Genomic DNA, 22,844 nt, shown 5'->3' on the forward strand with positions numbered 1-22,844 from the left:
TAGTCATGTAGACTTGGGACCCTGTTGCTGAATCTATTCCCTACTCCCACCTGGTCTAGGGGCTAATCACGGGGGAAAAGGCACTGCCAGCTGACATAGAGCAGTTTGCAATTAGATGTTGGCGGTGGCTGCTTTAACTCCAGATATATAGATATAGAAACTTGGTAGCTGCATGGCAGCTTGTCTGGTAATATTGAAATGGGAATACCTTGTTCTTCTTGGCTTCCCAGAAGTCTTGTGGGCCGGGATGGATGGTGCTCCATCCCTGTAACAGAATAAAATTTAGAAACAAAAATCATTATATCGTTTGGTGGTCGCTGCTTTTTTTTTTTTTTTAAATGCTGGTTTCATCTTTCCTTTGTTTACACATAGTTGCAAAGTTTGGCTTGTCATTTCAAAAAAGGGTCCCTCTCTACAAGGGGCGGGAGGGCGTTCCCTCCACAGGACACTATGCAATGATGTTAAGGGATCACTGTCTCAAAGTGTGTCAGTTGTGCAGGGAAGGCCTGATGAGATTGTAACCCTACTGTCCTCTCTCCTAAGAATGTGACTCTCTTAAGGAGGGAAAGGGCCTGAGTGGCCTGGATCCTAGCACTTCTCAGTGTTTTCTCAATGCAGCTGGAGGATGCCTCTGTCCCAGCACACTGTGCAACTTCTGTACATCTCGATAAAAGAATAGTGTGAGAACCAAAACTCTGGGTCAGAACACCACTGATTCCAGCTTCAGATTTTGTGGCTAGTCCGGTCTCTATGATGGGGCTGAAACAAACCTTAGAGGTGAATCCCGCTGAACCTGGGGAGGGTTTGGATTCTGATACAGATGTTGCATTTCGGACCCTTCTACTGTACACAGCACATCCAGCTCACACCCTGGGTAAGACACAGAGCGATCCTTCATGGTTTTTCAGGGTACAGTAGCAACAACCCAACATCCCAAGGGAATGCCACAGCGCAGCAGCATGTCACTAGGCAGCACAACTGGAACGGGAATCATATGGGGAATTGCAACAATACTGCATAGCAAACTGGGAAAAGAATTCTCAGCTCCAGAGGGGCTCTCTCTCCCCTACATCAATGTGCGAGGTGCAAGACAAGACAGTGTGGTTCAGTGCACTGGGCCTCGGACTGGAATTCAGGAAACCTGGGTTCTGTTCTGGACTCTAACCTGCTGTGTGAAGTTGGCCAAGTTATTTCCCCTTTCTGGTCCTCGACTTCCCCCTCCCACTAGTCTGTCTTTCCTGTTTAGATCGTAAATTCTCAGGGTTAAAGACTATCTAGTGCGGTGTATTGATCCATTAGGAATCTGATCTCAGTTGGCCCTTCTAGCCTTTACTGTAATAACAATAGTAATAATGAGCAAGGGGCTGCAGATCACACCTTTTCCACTCTGCACAGAGCTACTGGTGATCAGAGCGGGGAAGGACTCAACCAGCCAAGCTGGGTCTGGAATCAGCAGATACCCCATTTCGCGTCCCTCAAGACCAGGAACCCCATCTCATGAAAGGAGCCTTTTATTACACAGCACCAGCAGCATACTTTTGAGTACATTGATGCTCTATGAATCAGGTGTGTGACTGAGAACTGGGAATTCTTTCAGTTTTAATATCCTTCCGTCAGGGGACCCTGTATCATAAGAACATGAGAATGGCCATACTGGGTCAGATCAAAGGTCCATCTAGCCCAGTATCCTGTCTTCCTGCAGTGGCCAATGCCAGGTACCCCAGAGGGAATGAACAAAACAGGGAATCATGAGGTGATCCATCCTCTGTCATCCATTCCCAGCTTCTGGCAGACAGAGGCTAGGGACACCATCCCTGCCCATCCTAGCTAATAGCCATTGATGGACCTATCCTCCATGAATTTATCTAGTTCTTTTTTGAACTCTGTTATAGTCTTGGCCTTCACAACATCCTCCTGCAAGGAGTTCCACAGGTTGACTGTGTGTTGTGTGAAAAAATACTTCCTTTTGTTTGTTTTAAACCTGCTGCCTATTAATGTCATCTGGTGACCCCTCATTCTTGTGTTATGGTATCCTGGCTTTGTTGATTTAGTGTGGCTTTTCCATCTCTAATTAGGGTTAATCTGGGATTTGATTCAAATATATTTATTAAATGATTCTTTATTCAAAGTCAAAGTTCTACCACAGAGTGGTACAAAACAAAGTAGCTGTCATTAATAAAGCTGGCTGGAGAAACGTCAATGGAACCATATTCCATTGGAATATGCAGTTCTGTCTAAATCAAAATTTTTCACAAAATCAGGTTAATTTTGTCAGAATTTCATTTAAGAAGAAAACTGGGGGAGGGAGGGAAAGTTCCAACACAGTCAAAACTGTCCACTGTGACATTTTTGGAACAAAATCTTTTGATTTTTCATTTAGAAAAGACTTTAAAAAAAATTTAAAATCAAAATCAACTTAAAACATGTCAATCAACCCAAAACAATTTTTCTTCTCAGAAATTTTCTTTGCAGAGAATATGGAAATATTCAGTTTTTGCTCCAATTCAGAACAATATCAGATTTGGAAATCTCAAAATCCTTTGCAAAATAGAACTTCCATCCTCCACACAGCGCTAGTCATTAGACACAAGAGAGAACATTTTATGAGATTTCCTCTGACCTACAAGTACAAAGTCTACCAAGATCTTTACAGAGTATTTTTTGCAGCCATCTCTTTAGCCCATGTGATTTGGTCTGGTTTTGTTCTTAAGCAGCCAGTGAGAAGCAAGGAAACAGAATAAAAGGTGGCTTCTAGGAAGATTCAGGAAAAAATAACCCTCAGTCACTACCACAATACTTCTCTTGAAAAAGAAAAGGAAGATTTTAGCCCTCGTGGTTGCAGAGAAAAGCTTGAAAATGTAATCCCTACAGGCTCAAAAACGAAAAGGCAAATGACCAGAGCGCCAAAGGTATTATTAATAATAATCATGATTTTTAACCCCAATCTCAGTATTTATGGAGCCTGACTCATGATTTTTCAGCACTTTTGTTTGACAATATTGCACCAAAGAGCTAAGGTGTCTTCTAAAGAGCTGATGTATCTTCTGAGGTTGGGACTGAAGATGCCTAAACCACTAGGACATAAGGTGCTCTGCCAGTGGAGTGAGGTCCCTCCACTCTTATACCCTTCTCTTTGCCTGTGCCTTGACCTCTGAACTGGGAAGGGGCTGGATAACCAATTCCCAGACAAGTCCCCCTCTTAGTCAGTACTCTGAGATGAAACCTTAATGGTTCCCATCATCAGACCCATCAGTGCCTGATGCTCTTTAATGGGGGTGCACACTAAGCACCCAGCTCAGTAACTCACCCAGTCTCTCATCTGTATTAACCCATCCTCTGAAAGGACTGTCCTGTTTCTGCTCAGTGAAGTCTGACAGGTGCCTCTAAGCCAAAATGCAGCCCAGAACCCAACACCTCCCCACTCAACTGCATCAGCAGCAGTTGTGTCCTGGGAGCTGAGAGCAAAGGGTCCTGGGGGTCTATGAAAGACCCGAAGACGTATGACTGAGCAACAGGTGACATGCTGCTGGAATGGAGAAGGCCAACAGGGAGGGTCTCTGATGCTGGAAAGCAGTGATTTATGACTGACTTATCCACAAGTTTCCATGGGGACTGCAGTGCCGATTCAATTCCCCTTTGGATGAGGTACCCTAAGAATCCATCTGCTTAGGTCAGGCCTGAGACTGCTCCCCAGTTTGTGTAACCTACCCATTGGTATCAACAATCTTGCTTGAGGATTCAGGCTACAATGGGCTCAATCTTGGCTACTTTACCTGACTCCATGAGAAGCTTTGCTGTGCAACTACGTTCATCTTTCCTTCACAGCCTTTTTGTCCATTTCAGTTTCAGGGGAGGAGCTCAGCAGCGAGGAAGATGTAACAGGCAAAGCCACTTCCAAGCAGGAGCTAGAAGATCTAGTCCCCTCCTGCCTGCACATACCATTAAGATCTCTCACAAATGTGGCACCACCCAACAGCAACATGTGTGATGTTCCGTTCCACCACGTGGACTTTGCATCCATGTCCCTGGGTACCGCGTCAAAGCCACCTGCCATTTGCAAGGCCAGATTCAAGGTCCCAAAGGGCTTTTGTGTCCAAGAAGAATTTTAATGAGGGAAGCAATGGGGACAAAAGGAGACTGGATTTTCCACCAGCAGAGTTGCCAGAATGAAGCATTTTGAGAGCCTCCATTAGTGCTAATATTACAGCATTTGTTTGTTTATTCAGGAAAAGCAACAGGCTATGGCAGCTTGTAATTACCACTTATCCTGCACTAATACAGATAAGCACTTTTTTCCAAGACGAAAATGTGTACTTGTAGGAATAATAACATGGAAGGGGTGCTGCTATTTTCTCACGGTGCATTTTGCTCTCACCGAAAACTAATCTAACGGAATTGAAGCTTTTCATAGGATTCAGCACTCAATCCTGTTATGGGATGGGCATGATGTGAAAAGATAGACAGATGAACAGAGAGATGGAGAGAATTTTTCTGTGGTAATGAAGTGCAATCTATTACGAAACAGATCTATTGTACAGCAGGTCAGAGGGAAATGTTTTTATTTATATAGTACCATTAGCTGTGCATGGAGCTTTAGAGATATCTACAATCACAAGGACACGCTGATTTCAGTGGCAGTTAGGAACCTAATTATGCTTAAGGATCTGGGCCAAGGTCCCTGCCCACAGGGGAATAGAGTACTTCTGAGAAATTCTATTCCTGGATTCAGAACAGATTTTGGTGGTGCAGGGCAGCAGTTCAGTTGCTGCATAAAGTATTATCACACCCAGTGTTTAATCAACAATGGGGATTTTCATCTGGTTCTTCCCCCTGCTCAGCCTTTCCTTTCTCTCCTTTTCTTTTTCTTTTTCCCAAGCCCTTCTGTTTCACACCATCTCTTTTAACCACTCGTGTCACTGTGTTGAGCTAGTTTCCAATCCCACTCGAACACGTTATTGCTGTTGCTTTCCTAGCTGTGACCAAAGCCATGTGCTGCTCTCTGGTATGTGCACGGTGTATAAACGTGAGTTACTTACTTTCCAACCAGCCGTTCAGTGCAGGGGCACAGGAGCAGGGATGCCCTTCTTGATGCTTAAACCCTATCCCCGTTCCGTGGTACGTTTCTTCTCCATCCACATTGCTCCTCCTCCTCTCTCAATGTCGCTCTCATATTTTTTAGCCCAATTCCCACTTTCAGGCTGAATTAGTATCAGAACCATTACCAATTGCTTGGAAATACCCCAGGGAGATGCAATAGCTGCAGGTGCCACAGTTGAGCTACCACGGGACCTGGATATTTGTCTGTAAAATGTCTCTTCTCACTACCCCACCAATCTGCCCTATTTTGCAAGATGCTTTTTTTTAATAGCATGTGGCCCTCTGACCAGTGAGTAGAGAGGACACAACTGATTAGTGATCAAAGAATCACAGCGCTCAGAGATGGAAAAGGCCTGCTGCGATTCTTCCCCTCAGCAGTATGTTCACCAACCCATGATCTAGTTCAGTGTTAAATGACGCAAGAGATGGGCCTAGCAAAGCTGTTCCTCGGTCCCTATTTTTAACACAGATGCCCACGTTTTAAGAAATGGCTTTGAGAGCTCTTGACAAACAGCCTCCTGTTCCGGGGGAGTTCAATTTATCGCCAATCAGCACTAAGGACAATCAGGCCACTGTCCTTTGGTATTCGCAGACCAAAATATTACAACTGCCCAAGCACCTCCAAGAAGTCTACCACCCATTGTGTGCAAGGACTGTTTTCCGGCAGACACCCTTGTGAGAATGGACTAGCCGTTGTTAAGGGACCTGGAGCAGAGTTTCAGCTGGTAAAGAGCCCAGAGGTTAATGCTACACCCAAACACTCAAGTTCAGAAGAAAGCTTTCCCAGCTTTGGTAAGTTCCAGGTCTCTTGCTCCCAAACCCGAGACAAGAACCAAGCATTGGTGGCCAATTCCCTCTCTACGCTACAGATTGTTTCCTGGACATGACATAACTGAACTGCACACATCCTGAACAAGTTTCTGATTGCTAATTGGCCATGCCCACCCAGTCAATATGGTGAGCGAAGCAGCACAAGCTCTGCCCACCAGGCAGGGCTTAGGGTGCAGTACAGAATGCTGAGGGGGAGGGGGATGACCTGTTACTCATTGCCTTCAATAATGCCTGCATAAAGCTAGCAACACCACATACAAAAAGAAGGGGAGTGGAGTGGGGATGGTCCCTGCGCAGACCTGACCGTATCTGGCCATGGTGGTTTCGTTATCGTCTACCCGATTCTAACAGATGATTCCCCATAAGAAGCAGATAAAATGCAAGGTCCTGTACGCTGGGGGAAAATCCCTCCCTGACCTCACATCTGGTGATTAGTTTAACCCCATAAACATGAGCACGGATGGCCTCGGTTACACCTCAGGACTGGTGTCCAAGCGACTGTCTAATCCATTGCCTCTTTCAGCTCTCCTCAGAATCCTGATGCGACAGCACACAAACAGGAAGGCCACCCTGCTTCTCCTGCCCGGGAGAGTTTCCCTCACTCTTTCAGCAGGGCTGCCCCCTGGGATCAAAATGCCACTGAAGACAAACAGTCTCCATAGAAATTCTGCACGGCTGTGCTCTGCTGCCGGAACTGAGACATGCAGGGACAGAAAGCATGGGGGAATCTGGGGTGTTGGATTAGCCAGAGCCATTCATGCCAGGGATTACATACATCTCCTTCCCATGGGCAAAAGGCCCTCAGTGGATGATCGATGGAATGCACATTTTCTCTCTTGTCTCTCCCTCTTGCCCTAGCGCTGCCTGATCCTCTCCTGCTACCATCCCAGTCTCTCAACTATAGTTCTACTGTAGAGATAAGGATCCCCCGGGAGAAAAAATGAAAAAAGAAGACAATCCAGTGGTAAAGTGCATCCTTTCTGGACATTGCTATTACCAGCCTATCTTTGGTATTTACATAGCCCCATCGGCAGGAGATCTCTGTGCCTCGCAATGTTTCTGTCCTCACAACATTCCTGTGAGGTATGAGTGCCCCCATATTACAGATGGTAAAACTGAGGCACAGATTGACTGATTAACTGGCCCAAGGTCACACAGGAAGTTTGTGGTAAAGCAGAAAATGGAACACAGCTTTCCTGAGTCCCAGACTAGCACTGCAACCATTGGACCATCCAGCTCACTTCAGTATTTGTTTTATGTCCTCTCACAGCAACTGTGAGCCAGCAGAACTGGAAGTACCCAGCATGCCAGGGTACTAGTAGGAATAGACAGCGGCAAGGGCAGCATCCCCTCTCCTTTTGCAATACTTCCCCTCTCCTTGTGAGTCAATGTCCTTTGCTGGCATCCTCAGGGCACAGCCTCAGGAATATTTAGTTTCCTCTCTAGCCTTCTGTGAGAGAGTGGCTGTTATATTTATGGAGCGTTAGGAAGGACAGGTTATTGGGGATTTCCGTTCCACCACAGGTGGAATGTATTGTGTTCTGTTGCCTTTTTTATGAAGTTAGGTGTTAACCATACATTGTTAGGAATCTTGGGGCTCTTTGACCAAGGAGTGCCTGTATCCCTAAAAAATACAGTGGTACCTGAGTTAACTAATTCAGCCTTAGATTCCTTTTTCTTTGGCTTCTGAACCAAATATGCGTCTCTCAAAGACAGGGCTTTATATTGCTGGAAATGCAAAAAGGTTGAGAAATAAAAAGTTAAATTGTAACTCTGTCCTGTAACTTGGACCCAACATTTGTATGGGTTTTTTTTAAGTTACGTAAAATCTAAAGTTAATAGAAATATGGTCATGATTTTTTGAAATGAAAAGGCTTTTTAAAAAATGGGTTTAAACATCCCTCCTGCAAATGCTGCAGCACTGGGAAGCAACAAGTGAAACTGACGGTACACAAAAGTGAAAATTATTAATCTATTGTCATCAAAGTTGAGTAAAGCGCAGAATGTAAACAAACCACATCAATAGTTAAAAGTAACACAGAGCACAGGTTAAGGAGATGGAGAGATGGATGTGATTTTTCAACCTGACAATAGTGTCCCTTTAAAGTTGTATTATTATTAGAATTAGAATTTTTAATGGCATGGTTTGAAGAACAAAGCATAAGATAGACAGAAGTAACAAACACATTAAACTGAAAGGACAGAATTTTGCAGTCTAAAATTACAGCTATAAATAATTGTTCTCTCTTGAACTTTGTTCTTGCAGTAGGATATGGCCATTTGCTGCTTTTATATTCATGCAGAACAACAAAAAGCTGAATTCCCTATTTCTCTCTGGACTCCTTTCGCTCCTCACGCCCCAAGTCATGCCAGCTGCCACTTAAATGATTCGACAGGAGACAGCCAGGCTGTGGACGTCCCAGGATTTCCTGAGTGTGTGTGATTCGCGGGGGGGTTGATGCACAAGCCGGGGCATCAGGAGAAGGAGGTTAGGCGTGGGTCAATGGCAACTGTGTTACCGCAGGAGCTGAGCTCTGACTAAGTCATTTTAGGATAGAACAAGGGGAAAGTTTGGTCACTATAAACTCAGTGATTTATTTGAGAAATTCCTAGGAGAAAAGGAGTCACAGAGAGGTCTCAAAACTGCAGGCAGAATAACTTAATGCGTCACTACAGCTTAAATCCATCCTCAGGTTAACTCCTTCAGTTTCAGTGGGCTAACACTGAAGGGGGATGTGGAGCAATATGCAAACCATACTGCAAGCCTTAGGAAATATGCAGCGAGAAGAAGGGGAAAGACATTCCTAGGCTGGGAAGCTTATTGAATGTTTAGAGTCAGGGATCACATAGTTTACAGGAGGGAGAATGCCCCTGGTCCTCAAAGCACTGCTGCTCTAGTGTAGACTCTGTGGGGCACAGATCGTCTCTCTCTTTCTGCTGGCACAATGGGGCCCCGATCCTGAATGGACACATCTCCTTCCAAACACAAAGAAGGTAACTAGGCATGTCACTGGTTCATGCCTTTGGGAACGAGCGTGGGTTTCTTTTGCAGCAATGCAGATGGAACTGGCAGTGACTGCAGAGGCTGGCGAGGACTTTTCTGGTCTCGAGCTGGGGGAACAGAACACCCTGCTCGAGTGGTCAGAGTAGGGTCCTGGAACTTAGCAGCAGCAGAGTCGGGATGTCAGGGTGAAGCTGTGGCTTTTTCACTCGCTATGTAACGTGCCGTGTGCACCAAGGGTGCACTATATAAATGTATAACAATAAAATCATAGTATAATCTGGGATGATGGGTCCCCAGAATTAACAGATTGGGGTTCTCAGGACATGGGAAAGGGAGAGAATTCTTGTGGAGTCGGGAATCGCTGGTGCCAATAAACAGGTAAGTCTGTAACAGGGAGGGAGAGATGAGGGGGGAATATGGCCCTCAGCTTCATCTTGCAGCTTTCCCAAAGTCTGCACTGTGTGAGCTGTCCCAAGACTGCCAGAGGGAGCATGAGAAAGGGCTCCCGACTGGTATTTCCTGCTTGATTTGTGCAATCGCAGCAGACTCTCCAGTATTGGATGCAGTGGGATATCATCACACAGGACAGCAACACACAGCAAGGGAAAGGAGTAGAGTTTGCCCTATCTCCAGCACTGCTTGGATGGCAAGCCTGCTGGAAGAAGCCTGGCCAGATTCCGTGTTACGCTCTGGACGCTGTGCTGCTCAGGCGGTGCAAAACAGATGCATATAGGCCATAGCTGGGTAGCAAAGAAGTTTCCTGGTGGAACTCCCCAGTATGGTAAAGCTGGCAGAGATAGCTTCTTCACCAGCTGCCCCACACACTGCCATGGGGGCATGGCCAGGGGTTGGGGGGAATGGCTGTGGGAAAGCTCTGTTCTGCTATGCTGATTCTTTCCTGGTATTAGGTACCTTAGGGATCTTTGGCTAGGGATATTGGTCATACATGGTGGCCGTTGATGCCAGGATTGGGCCAGCACAGAATAAAGGAGCTGTAACTGGTTCCTTGATGCCCTCCCCCCACCCGCCCACTGTACCAAGCAGAGTTCAGACACAGAGGGCATCTTGCTGTCCATCTCTGGAAAGGCACTGGGCCAGATCCTCAGCCACTCTAATTCACACCCGCTGAAGATCTGGCTCCCTGTGTTTATCTGCCACTGGAAAAGGAGCCCCCAAACCCCATTCTCAGCACCTAAGGACTGTCCATTTGGGGTTTCTGGTTTAGACCTCACGCCCCTGGGAAACACTGGGGTAATTTTAGAGGAAACTTTTGTGCCTGCAAAGATAACAGAAGATGCTCAAGCTCATCTGAACTGAAGAGCCACTGCTCTTCTTTAAGGCTCATTCTCCAGGGTTCACTGCTTCCCCACCTTCCTGCCTATTCCGATAGTCTTGTTTTCAGACTCTAACCAATCCAAAGTCATCAAGAGAGAAATCTAAGCACTGAAGATGCTGTGTGCTTCCTATCAACAGTGTCCTGCCATGGCGAGGCACTGCCTCAAAGAGAAGGCAAAAGACAGAAATAATGGATACTTAAAAAAACAAACCAAGCAAGCAATAATTATGGGCACGCACCCAGCTCCACCATGCTGCCTACAAAGCCTGGTGTAGTTGGATAGTAAAGCCAAGCAGCATCTGGACTTGTTTCAAGTTCAATCAGAAGGATGGTGTCCACTCACAGTGGGTTGAACGACACCAAGTACTTTCTATTGTATTTTCCCAGATCTAGGAGGGATACATATCCCTCTGGTAACTGGTAGATTACTTGGTTTGCTGCAGAGGAATATAAAGTGGTACAGAACGTACAGGTCAAGATTTTGTACTAGGAGAGAGAAGGACAGAAACCTACCAGCCAACATTCAGCCTAACTAGGATGAAATAGAATGTGATGGCCAGTAACTGCATCCATTGGGAACATTTCAGTGGCACCTCCAGCAACACGTCGGTTAATCTTATTCAGAGAGCAACATTTATCAGGCAGACAAGACATAGGGAGACAGCCAAAAAAGAGAAATGAAGCTGCACTTCTAGCCAACAGTGAAATGAATTCCAGGGATCAGGCGCATTTGAAATCCCTCTCAGAAGAAAGGTGCCCTTCTTTTGAACAGCTGTAACGCTGCCAACCAATGTGACTATGAGAAACTCACAAGGGGCCTAATCCATCCCTGATGTAACTCCACTAAGTCATCAGAGACACATTTGTCTCAAGGGCCTTCACCCCTATTCCCACCTGCATGTTCCATGCACCCTACTGATTTTTTTTGAAGCCCGCTTGGGAAGGCCACATCTACCATTTCAGTAGAACATGTGGCTGTCGAAGAGCAAGCAAAATGCGTGGTGGCCGTGACTTAGGTACATGAATGTCTGTGGGGCCAATGTGGAGAAGCAAAATCATTCTTAGACCCAATGCTGGCTTCTGGCTATTCTAACGGCTCCATCCCGTGTTGAGATCACTTGGCTTCCCCTATTCCCAACACATGGGAGCTCAGCTCCTCTGGATAGAGAGGGGTATTCCCCAGGCTCACCTCCCTCAGAGTGTGTCCCTGTGGACAGTGGTAGCATCACTTCCCAGGGGGCTGACTCTCTGACTTCCTGTCTCACACTGCACATTGATAGAGAATTCTCTCCAGACCAGCATTCAGAACTAGAAGAAGCCCTTAGTTCAACTACCAGCAAGACCCTCCGCAAGAGTCTGGCCGTGCACTGGAAAGTATTAACACAGGCGGAGAGACGCTCCTTTCCAGGACCCCTTTGACATTGGGTCACCCAGTTCAGAATAATGCCCTGGGTTTCTGGAAAGCTGGCATTAGGAACAAGAATCGATCTGGGCCAGTTCATGACAGTTGGCTGCACCAGTGTTTTTTTTTTTCTGTAGGCTGCATTTTTGAGAGAAAAGAAATCCAGCCCCTCTGGGGGGATGCAAAAGCCTCTTTTGGCCGCCTTCTGCTTGGGGGGAGAAGCCACCTGCAGACTCCACTCCTAAGCTTGTGCTCAGATGGGTGCTGCTTGTCTGAGGGGGCCGATGTACAGGAGAGATCTACCCTGGCCCGGATCAGAGTGAAGCCTCAGAGGAGGTATTTTCTGAATCTGAGCTCACAAGCTTTGCTAGTTCATGGTGGAAAAGAGCAGCAGGAGCTGCACTTTGCAGCACTGTACGTCTGACCCAAACAACAGAGACAGCATTGGTGATCATTGCTCACGGAGAAAGAGAAAAGGCAGGAGACACAGTTCTTGAACCTGGGACTCTGGCTATAGTCCCAGACCATGGGACGGGAGTCCGTGGTATGGGGGAAAAGACTACCTCTACCGACTATATTAAAAATTCCAGCTATGCGAATATAAACTATCGACAACTCACAAATGTATTTACAGAGTGTAAGGATAAAAGCTGAAGAAGTCTGTGGACACAGGGACACCATGAGGCGGTAAAAAGGAACAGGAGAGGCACTGGCCCGTACTGCCTCTTATGCCCTCAGTCCAGCGCACGAGGCGAGCTACGGTGTATGTGACACCGCTTGTTAGAATTTCTGGATTCGGGGGCATGGGGCACACGCGTATCCAGGTATGGAACATGCATAGTGACTGGCACTTGAACAGCGGTTCTCAAACTTTTTTACAGGTGACTCCTTTCACATAGAAAGCCTCTGAGTGCGACTCCCCTGCTTATAAATTAAAAACACTTTTAATATATTTAACACCATTATAAATGCTGGAGGCAAAGCAGGGTTTGGGGTGGAGGTTGACAGCTCGTCACCCGTCACCCCCCACCCCCACCATGTAATAACCTCGCAACTCCCTGAGGGGTCCCAACCTCCCGTTTGAGAACCCTTGCATTTGAAGGAGAATAGAGAGACAGGGTGGGAGGTAGGTAATATTATTACTCTTTGTTATAGAGATGGGAAACTAAGGCAGAAAGAGATTAAGTGATTTGCCCAAGGTCATTCAATCTGTGGCAGAGTCACACACTGAATTTAGATCTCCCAAGTCCCAGTCCATTGTTTTAGCCACAAGACCATCCTTCCTCTAAGTGGAGTCTTGTTTGGGTGAGCCAAGGGAATGGAGCCTGGTAGAGCTCCATTACTCTTCTCCCCACCATAGTCAAACCTGGGGCAGAAGCTCTTTGTGTGTGGGCTGTTTGCAGAGAGGAGACACACAACAAAATGATGCATCCCTCTTTGCAGCAGTCATTAGCTGAGTGCTCATTTCTCCATTAATGCCACCTCCTCTCCCAGGCTGGCAGCACCAGGGATCTGTGTGTGCGCACGCATATATATTATGGATTCAGTTCAGAGTTCAGGGCTGAATTTGTTTCTCCAAGCATCGAAAACTGACGTCAAGGAGTGAGAGTTAATCTACTTGATGCAAATCACTAACCCCACCACAATATCCTCTGCATTGGTAAAGCTCTCTGCATGGAACCTTAGTTTTGGTGAATGTCTGATACTTAACAGAAGACAAAGTACAGAAAACAAAGACTTGTGCCGCTGGCAGTAATTTATATGGCAAACAACACTTTCAGTTAATCATTTATTGCAGCTTCTGTGTCTCAGAATCAATAAGGCAAGTGCACCATGGATATTAGCATCGATATCCTACTTAAATTTATCAACAGGCAGCCTTGAGAAGAGACTTAAATGCCAGAAGAAATGTTCCATTTATATGCTTTTCCTCCCTTAAACTAATAGCTAATAACTAATAATAAGCCTTAAATTTTAACACCAAGCCCAGAGTACAGACAATTCGATCCTTTTCATTCTAAACGTCAACCCTCTTGCCTTTTGCTGCTGCCAGTGATATAAAACACAGGCTCTCCTAAGCTAGCTCCCCAGTGCAGCGCTTCTGAATCCTTCCCATGCTGTCAGACATTGCTTGGGGCATGAACAAGGCTCTGCCATCTCTGTCTATCATGAGCAGCTCTTTGCACTTCCTGAGTTCAGTCCCATAAGTTTTCCCTCTCTGAGTACTCTTTGACAGAGGGATTCTTAGGGCCCGTCCCCTTTTGTGTCTTCCACCAGCTGGTTAATGGCATGCCTGCACTTAGGCTCCTTAAATAAGCATGTTTCCTTCCTCAGCTATTTATATAAGAGGGTTTTTCCTCTTGCATAAATTTCCATTATTGAAGTGTGTCTTACGTCTCTCTCACTCCCCATATTGATTCCCTGGGTCACAACATTATTCTCCTTCCCCACGTGGGAAATGATTTACCATTGTGTTATTCTTCTGTTAGAGCAAGAGATCTTGGTAAGAGGGTTTTACCGCACGTCCCTGGCATATAAATACCGTTGGGGTGACAGGCATCAAGTATTTATTTCAGTTGCCATAAATGTGGTCCCCGGAGCAACATATTTTGAATGGAATTAAGGCCCATATCACTGGTTTTATGGTGAATAAGATGTAGCTGTTTAGATTAGGAGAATGGATAAATGGGGCTGGATCACACAAATTAAACCAGTCCAAAACTTCAGCCAAAACTAGAGCTGAGGAGGAGAGGAGGAGAATCAGAGAGATCATGACTGTACAGATCAGCTATTGAGTATGATGTCGAGTCACACTGAGCAGGCAATAGACGAGGGAGGAAGATGCAGTGAGGAAGAGCAGATGTTGGAATGTGGTGCTGGTAGGTGAGATGAGCAATGGAAAAAGTGAGTTGGGAGGAGGTCTCAGATGGGAAATGGGTAGAAGGGAACCAAGTCACAGCAAAGGCCTCATTCCCAAAGATGCAGGCTCAGAGTTGCATGTGGAAAATATGTATGTATTTTCTTTTCGCATAATTATTGCACCTATATATGCATTTGGTCTCTGATGCATCTGTGGGCAAATGGCCAGATGTGTATCTCACATGCAAATGGTCAGTTCCCTCTCTCCATTGCAGTAACCACATGAGCAAATCCGGTCAATAATTGCATGAGCACTCTGCATGCATAACTGCATCCATGAACTTTTGAAAACCAGAACCACATCCAACTTATTTTCAGGAATAAAAAAAGTGAAAAGACCGCTCCAAAATGGGCAGAAGATGCTTCTTGCAACTGTATATCTGAGCCAGACAGATGGTTCACTTATAGACAGTTTTTACCCACAGACTTCAAAATACTTTACAAAGGATTATTATTATTATTCCCATTTCACAGAGAGGGCAACTGAGTCACAGTGCAGTGCCAAGAACAAAATCCAGGTCTGTTATCAACATGGCACCAAATAGCTTTTTACTATGGGTCAGATCAACTTAGGATAGTTCAATGGAAATCAATGGAGCTCTGCTTTGCTGATTCACTTCAGTTGAAGATCTAGCCCCGAACGACTACTAATCACTTATGCTAAACACAAAGACTTTCTCCTACTCCTCCATAATATACACACTGCACTATAAGATCAGTCTACCAGTAGTGCGTGAGTTCAGTTCTAGGGTTACAGAGGTCCCATCTGTCACACTTTTAAATAATTGGCTGATTATTATGGATTCATTCGGTATACGTTGTGATAATGTTAATCAAGATGAATTAATAGAGTCCTCACACAGATGGCATACAGTATGCACTCCCTAGGGAATTCCACTGCCGTTTAGAAATTAATTAATGGACCTATAATTTTACAATGGCGCTGCCTGGGCAATTGCCATAATTGTAGGAATTTAATAGTCACCTGATTTACAGGATGTCAGTTCAACAGAGCAAACAGAAAGAAAGCGAGAAAAGCCACAGATCACCATGGGCAAGCAGCTGGGTCCATCGTCTGAGCATCATATCATTTCACTTAAATCCATCTGCAACAGTGGCAGGCCCCACCCCCACTGGGTGCTGCCTCTGTTTCCCCTCTGACACGCTAATGGCTGCCCACACAACCACACTTTAAGGAACAATCCCCTTCTTGGGGCCAGGTTTATTAAGACACAGCAAGACAAAGAGTTCCCTCAGCTGTCCCAGGCGCAAGCCGTTCCTTTTCTGTTCCTGCCACCACTCGACTCCCCTGGAGCCCAGCCCAGTTCCCCTGGCCAGGCTAAGCGAGGCTTCCTGCTGATCTGAACCCACTGGACCCCTCCTGGGTCCCAGTTCACTCATCTCCAGGAACTCCTCCAGTCCCAATCCGGACCCCGACCACTGCCCTTCCCCACCCAGGCACCTGCCCACTGCAAGAGCGCCCTGCACCAGGTCTTTCACAGTATATTCTCCTTCCTGCTCTGAGGACAGCACCTATTATACTCGGTGCCAACTCTGGACTTCTGACACGTCATCCAGAGCTCTGGGAGAGACAAGGTTGATTCAGGACATCGCGTGCTCTCTCCTTCTCTCTGTTGTTTGTCAGGAACACACCTACTCTGCAGTCAAGCCAGCATCCCCAGGGGACATTGGGGGAAGCTCAGGAAACCAGTCTCAAAGCTGGCCTTCCCTTCGAAAGGTAGAGCCCTCTTGTCTGACTGTGAGGGAGGGCTGTCATCTGTTTGCCCCTTAAACAAGAAAACAAATGTGACTCGCGCCCTTTCTGCCGCTGCCCAACATGGGGAAGATGCAAACTTGTTGCTAGCGTAGAGAGGGATGCTCAGATTTCTAACATTCCTGTTAAAACTATAGCGCCCTAAACAAAATGCTTTGGGTCTCTCTCTCTCTCACACACACACGCACGCACACACAGATTCATGTCTGAAACATACCGGAGGTACATTCTGTGTCTGATTAAGACCATATATGTATATCTTATACATGGTTACCCCGTGATAAAAAAAAATAGTCCTTGCATAAAACCCAGAACATCTGCCAGAGTTTCCAGTCCTCCTCGGTGCAAAACATAATACACTCCCCTCCGAAATCTCTACTCCAGACACCCAGGGTTGAGTTTGCTGGGGTGAGGAAGGTTCCTTTTAGGAATTCAGTACTCTGCAGTTTGCTCTCTCTGGAGAGCTAACCCTTTCCCCCTAACCCCATCCAAATGCCCTTTTAATCAGTTGCCTTTGGAACTCCAAAGCATCGCAAGCAGAGATGGCTTTGACACTTGAAGAATCTGCATGTGTAGGTCCTTATATGACCCTGTAAATCAAGCATGTCAGGGTTTGTTAAACACTAGACACAACTTCAGTGCTGCCCTATTTAGCTAACGCTCCAGACAAGACTAACTGCTCTTCAAAGAGACACATCCTGCAGCTTTGCTCTCCCACGACTTTTGTGACTCCGCAGAACAGAAAGCAGTAAAGAAGCGGATTTATGTGCCAGTCAGCACAGCAGATGTGACAGAAGATGTAATGAGCGCAGATATCAGTGACTGGAGTGATACCAGTGGAGGATTATTCACATAGCCACTCTCCAGTTATAAGCACACACCGACGAACGCAGTGTTGACGAGCCATTGTCAAGTCCAAAATTAAATTTCAGGAGGGAGGAAATTTTTACAAAAACTAAAAAAAAAATTGTCATGATTATTCTTCCTCATGGAAAAAACAGAGTTTCAACAATACTGGAAACTTAAACACAACAGCATAGGGCAAGTTTATAGGAATCAAAAGTAAAGATGACTATAAAGAGAAAATGAAACTAACCAGCCTAGTTCAAGCTTGTGCATGAGAAATAAATTAGGCGGATAACATTCTTCCAGTTTTCCTAATCTAAAGTGCTACAGGGAAAGCATTTTATTACACACACGATTTGTATCTTGACAGTGTCCCATTTAATAATCGGCACCAATTTCCCAAGATTTAACATCATTTCAGATCAGGTTATCTGTAAAAGGATGGGCCAGACCAGGTTACAGTGCTTGTCACCCAACATATATTTAATCCAAGAGCCTTATACCCAAAATGCTAGTCCCACATTCACCCCTTGATATGTGCTTTACAGCTTTCTGAATGTGGGAAAAGAAAGATTTTTAAAATCAAGGCAAATCTATATTTTTCTGTTGCCTTCCTCCATGCCACTGGACAACAGCATCTGCTGCTACCCGCTCTCGCTTTGCTTCACCCCTTTGAAACAAACAGCATGCGTGCACCTTTGAAGCTTTGCTTGGGCAGATTCACATCCACTAATATTATGCCAAGGAGTGTAACCTTGCTCAGCCCTGGGTAGCCAGAAGAATCTGATGAAGATGCTGCTCCTTATGAGAAATCAAACTGGCACTCTGGCAATGGAAGCTGTTCAGACACATTCTGTTGCTGGTGAAGGAACTAACTGAGTTACTCAGGGGAACAACTTCCTCTCAGATACACATCTGACCTGATTCCTCCACGGCCTTGCACCTTGCTACTAGTCACTGTCGAGCGAGCATAGAATATATGCAGGAGAGACGTGCACAGGGGAGAAAAATCCACCCTTTACGTAGCAGAAAACAACATGGTTAGGACTCAGGAGCAGCGATTCCATAGTGAGATCATTGACATAGATTCCTGGCTGTATTCACAATTAGCAACAAAAGGGGCTAAATGCAGGTTTGGTGCATGTTAAGTTGCAGGGCTAGAAACAAGAGGGAGGAGTGTACCTGAGCACCCGCTGGGTCCACTGCACCATGCCTGCGTGCTTAGGGGAGGTCACTGCTCTGTCTGCCTTACCTTCTCGCTTCATGCCCATCGCCAGACACTTCTGATACCGGCAGTACTGGCACCGGTTCCGCTGGCGCTTGTCAATCAAGCAATCCTTATTGTCGCGGCAGGTGTAGGTGAGGTCCTTCCGCACTGTGCGCTTGAAGAAACCTTTGCAGCCCTCGCAGCTGTACACCCCGTAATGTTTACCTGCAGGGGATCGAGGGGGATGAAGAAACACAGAAATCATGCAGACCCGCTGAGCAACAAACAGGTCACCTACCTCCCTCCCCTCTCCACCAGCCCTCTTACTACTTCTCCTCTGGGTTTTTTAATTACCCGAGGCCTTGTCTAGCTTAGGATTTGAAGGGGGGGTCAGGCTTTATCTTGGACAAATTAACGTGTGCTAATATACAATTGCTTTGTCTCGCCTAGAGTCTTAGACTGTTTAATGTGATCAAACTAGCTAGCTCAGTCTAGACATCCCTGTCTGGACAAGGTCCTGACCACACTTTATTCATCCACAGAACAAGAACAACATCCAGGCAAGCTTCCCCCACGTTGCCCTGGCAACCTGCCTCAACCATCGTGTTTATCATCATGTCCACTGGTCGTGGGTCAAACCCAACTGGAAGTACAGGCCTTGCCACAACCAGATGACAAGATGTCCCATCCAAATGAGCTGCAAATCATGTTTAACTTCATGACCCACAGTCATGTTCTAACACAACCTAATTTCCAAGTGAAGACCACCTTCTCCTATATAGTCACGTGGGCACAACAGAGAGCAAAATTTGCCTGGAGAGAAAGACAAGAAGGGAGCCCACTGTGATAAGAGTTAAAATGACATGAGAACAAAGGGAATTAACACATGTTATTTTACAGAGTGGGGATAATCAATCAGAAGTGTCTCTTTGTGCCCTGATGGGAGGGTACATGCTGCATATCCTCTCCAAGGCAGGAAGGCAGGACACAGGTGGGGAGAGAAGCCAGGTAAAACCAAGGCGATGCATTGCTTTGGCCCAGGGGGCTAAGACATATGAATGCTCCTGCTGGACAACCCTAACCCTAACCCTAACCCTAACTCTCTGAGAAGGTCATCACAGGATAAAAGGACGGGAGAAGGAAGAATATGGGATAAAAAGGCTACGGTCGAAGGAGGAGCTTCACTGCTCCAGTGGTAGCCAATTTCCAATATCTAATGATGCAACCAGTGGCTAAGCAGAGGTTGAGGCAAAACTTCACCTGTTCCCCACACCAAGTTGTTCTCTGAACACAGAGGAATCTGCCAAGTTTCACCTGGCTTGCGATACCAGATCAGGCTCCCTGGGGTGGTCTGCAAGCCGAGTCTCCCTCTGAGTGAACCTGCTCTGAGCAGAGCGGTGGTATGGGCACCCTCAAACCAAAGCTGGCTTTGGTTTGTTTTCAGCTGTGGTTGAGGATATTCCACACAGCCCTGCCACTCAATTAAATCCAATCTCCTCCGGCATAGCCGCAAAAGGGGTGAAGGTAGGGCTGCTAATTGGGATCATCCCCCCGCATTTTCCTGAGGTTCCGTTTTTGCTGCTCCAGCCCTAGCTGGTCAGCCATCAATCTTCAGGTGCAGGGGAAGGAGACGCTCGGAAGTTAAGGTTTGGGACGGCTCAGAACACTTGGCATGGAAGAGTGAAAGGTTCCCCCTGGAGGCTGCACTTGTCTTATCTCTTCCTATGGTACCTTCAGAAGCTGGGGGATGTCTTTAAAGTGATTGCTCCCAGTAGCCGGGTCACAAGACCACTCGGCTCTTTGTGCCCTGATGGGAGGGTACATGCTGCATATCCTCTCCAAGGCAGGAAGGCAGGACACAGGTGGGGAGAGAAGTCAGGTAAAACCAAGGCGTTGCATTGCTTTGGCCCAGGGGGCTAAGACATATGAATGCTCCTGCTGGACAACCCTAACCCTAACCCTAACCCTAACAAATAAAGACCAAGAAAGGGGATTCTCCTTCCACCAAGGTCCACCTCCCAGATTCCCTCCCCCACTTGCCATCTGAGGGGGTTTACCTGAAGATCTGTCCCCACAGATGGCGCATATGTGCTTGGTGAAGGAGGCCATGGTTCCTGATGGGTGTGCTGGCACTTTAAGAACTCCATTGAGTCCCAAGGGCGGTTTAATGTCTTCTGTGCTGCTGATGGGGTTCATTGGAGAATTGAGCTGTGTGGAGGGAAACACAGGGGAAGTGATTATCATTGAGCAGAGGCTAAAGGCAAGCTGGGGGGGGTGCTGTACATAAACGTGGCTTCCTCCCACTCAGGTCTGGCCCTTCACCCCGAGCTCAGATGTCTCCAAATGCCACTCGTGGTGCCCTCAGTTAATCTGCAGAGAATGGGCAAAGTCATGCTCTCCAGAGTGGGATCCGCTTTCGTTCCTGGAAATGGAGAAAGGGTTATGAATCTGATCCTTGCGAGCGAAAGCACCCAGTAGCAGCAGCGCATGCTGCATCAGTGGAGAGGTGGGCCACCCGCTTCAATCCCCGTGGCCAGGGGCGGGCCTAGAAGCCAGTGGGCTGGGTATGCAGCCAGGGCGAGCCATGGTGGGGACGCTGACGCTACCCGAGAGGCCCAAGCCGCTGGACGGGAAGTGACGTGGCAAGCAGGTGCTGGACAGCCCTGACTCCAGCCTGCTGTCCAGCCTCAGCCATGGCTGCCAGCCCCAAGCGCACTGTGCCCCCCGGGCAGTCTAAGCCAGATGCCGCGGGCCAGGCGCTGCCGGCGCTATCCATTAGACCATGTGGCTGCCCTGTACTAGACCCCTACTGATAGCCAAAGGAAGTTGAGAACGCCTGGCTGCTGTGGATGATTCCAGCTGCGCTGAGAATGAGGGTGGGAGAGAGCCGTCCAGAAACCCGAAAAAAGAGCCTAGGGTGTGGGCTGGTCCCTTTGGGCATCGCCCCCTGCCTGGCCAGGATCCTGGCTGTAGCCTCAAGACCCCACCGCTCGCAACACGGCCAGTAGCAGCTGCCACACCACCCCTGCAGGCAGGGCCAAGCAGCCCGATCTGTGGAGTTAGCAGGTGAGGGGCCCTGAAAGGCTGAGTCCGTGTGGGGGGAGCCACCCTACAGAGGCTGGGACCTTTGGGTAGAGCCCTGCGCAGCTGTATCCACATCCACCAAAACAGTCTGCGGATATGAAACGGATTTGCAGGGCTCTATTCATAGGAGCCACAACCGATGCAAAGTTCTTGCAATTGAACATTCAACCAATGTGATGATCTGGGCACCGTTCACAGCCAGCGAAGGAGCCAGACGGGGCCTCACTAACCTCAGAGCTGACTCTATTATCCCAGTCTCGACCCCTACCCTGACAATTGCACCAAACTGAATGGTTGCACCACATTGGGTGTGACATGGAAAATGTCCATAGTAGGCATGATGCTAGCTTGAAATAACCAGTATCTTATGAGCCAAGAGAAGGATTCGAACACAGATCTCCAGAGATCACTAATCCACTGCCCTGGAAAAAGAGTGAGCAGCAAACACCCAAGCCCACTGTAATCAGCTGACAAGGGCAACTCATCCCTGCAGCAGGATAAAATCCTGCCTCTGTGAATACGCAGATCACAGGCTTCATGTTACAACAAGGGAAGGGGCCAGGGGTCCAATGAATCCTTCCATAAAGCCAGGGAAGCAGTAAGAGCTGACACCACTGTCTAATAAGTTAGTCCCATAAACCACTGTTGCTGGTTGATTTAATGGGAAGGCAAATTCCTTTCCTGCTGCCAAATTTCCGCCCACCTCCACAGGAGAGCCCTTATCTAAATGTGTTAGGAAGATTCCCCCTAATGCCGCCTCAGGACACAGAACAGAGAAAATGATTTGCAGTGATTATATGTGGGAACACCCCGGCTGAGACTGCCTGCATGGATGATGAAGACCAGGACACCACAGTCTGGCTGATTCAGACCCTGGGATTTATAAACCATCTTATAGACTATCTCTTGAAGGGAAAGATACTTTGTGAATGGCTGCAGGTCACAGATGCTGGAGGGCTGGAATTAAGGATCTGGGGTTGTGTAGGGCCCCTCGCCTCAATTTCTTCTTATGTTCCCTCCGTAAATCCCCTTGACTTCTCTCTTCCTTGTCCCCTTTCTTCTACTTACTCCATCCCCAGTAGGGTCAGTCAGAAAGGGTTAGAGAGGTTTAGGTAGCTCCTCGGATGTATAGCATCAAACACATCAACCATTAGCTTCATAGTATGTATGCCTTGCGAAGTGTTAGTTACATGGAAAGTATTATGAAGTCTCAGTACCGGGGAGAGGAGGGAACAGAACTCAGAGATGTAAAGTATGATATTTAATCCAGCAGACCATGTGACTTTGGTGATTTGGAATGACTTTGCAGTAGACAGACTGAGACGAAAGCACTGTCACTCCTAT

General features: G+C 47.0%; 1 protein-coding gene across 2 annotated transcripts in view; it reads right to left on the reverse strand.

Moving 5' to 3' along the window:
* Positions 1 to 22,844, reverse strand: part of RXRA (retinoid X receptor alpha) — a 227,266-nt gene that overhangs the window by 45,085 nt on the left and 159,337 nt on the right. The window contains exons 3-5 of one of the 2 annotated variants that reach the window (XM_050926988.1): positions 20,474 to 20,624; positions 18,462 to 18,641; positions 209 to 265 (exon numbers count right to left, since the gene is read on the reverse strand). In XM_050926988.1, coding sequence (XP_050782945.1) covers positions 209 to 265; positions 18,462 to 18,641; positions 20,474 to 20,624 — 388 coding nt within the window. The remainder of the gene's footprint in view (positions 1 to 208; positions 266 to 18,461; positions 18,642 to 20,473; positions 20,625 to 22,844) is intronic. The other variant, XM_050926989.1, reaches the window with a different exon arrangement.

This window comes from Gopherus flavomarginatus, chromosome 17 (assembly GCF_025201925.1).
Source record: "Gopherus flavomarginatus isolate rGopFla2 chromosome 17, rGopFla2.mat.asm, whole genome shotgun sequence".
In the NCBI taxonomy this organism is placed as follows: domain Eukaryota; kingdom Metazoa; phylum Chordata; order Testudines; family Testudinidae; genus Gopherus; species Gopherus flavomarginatus.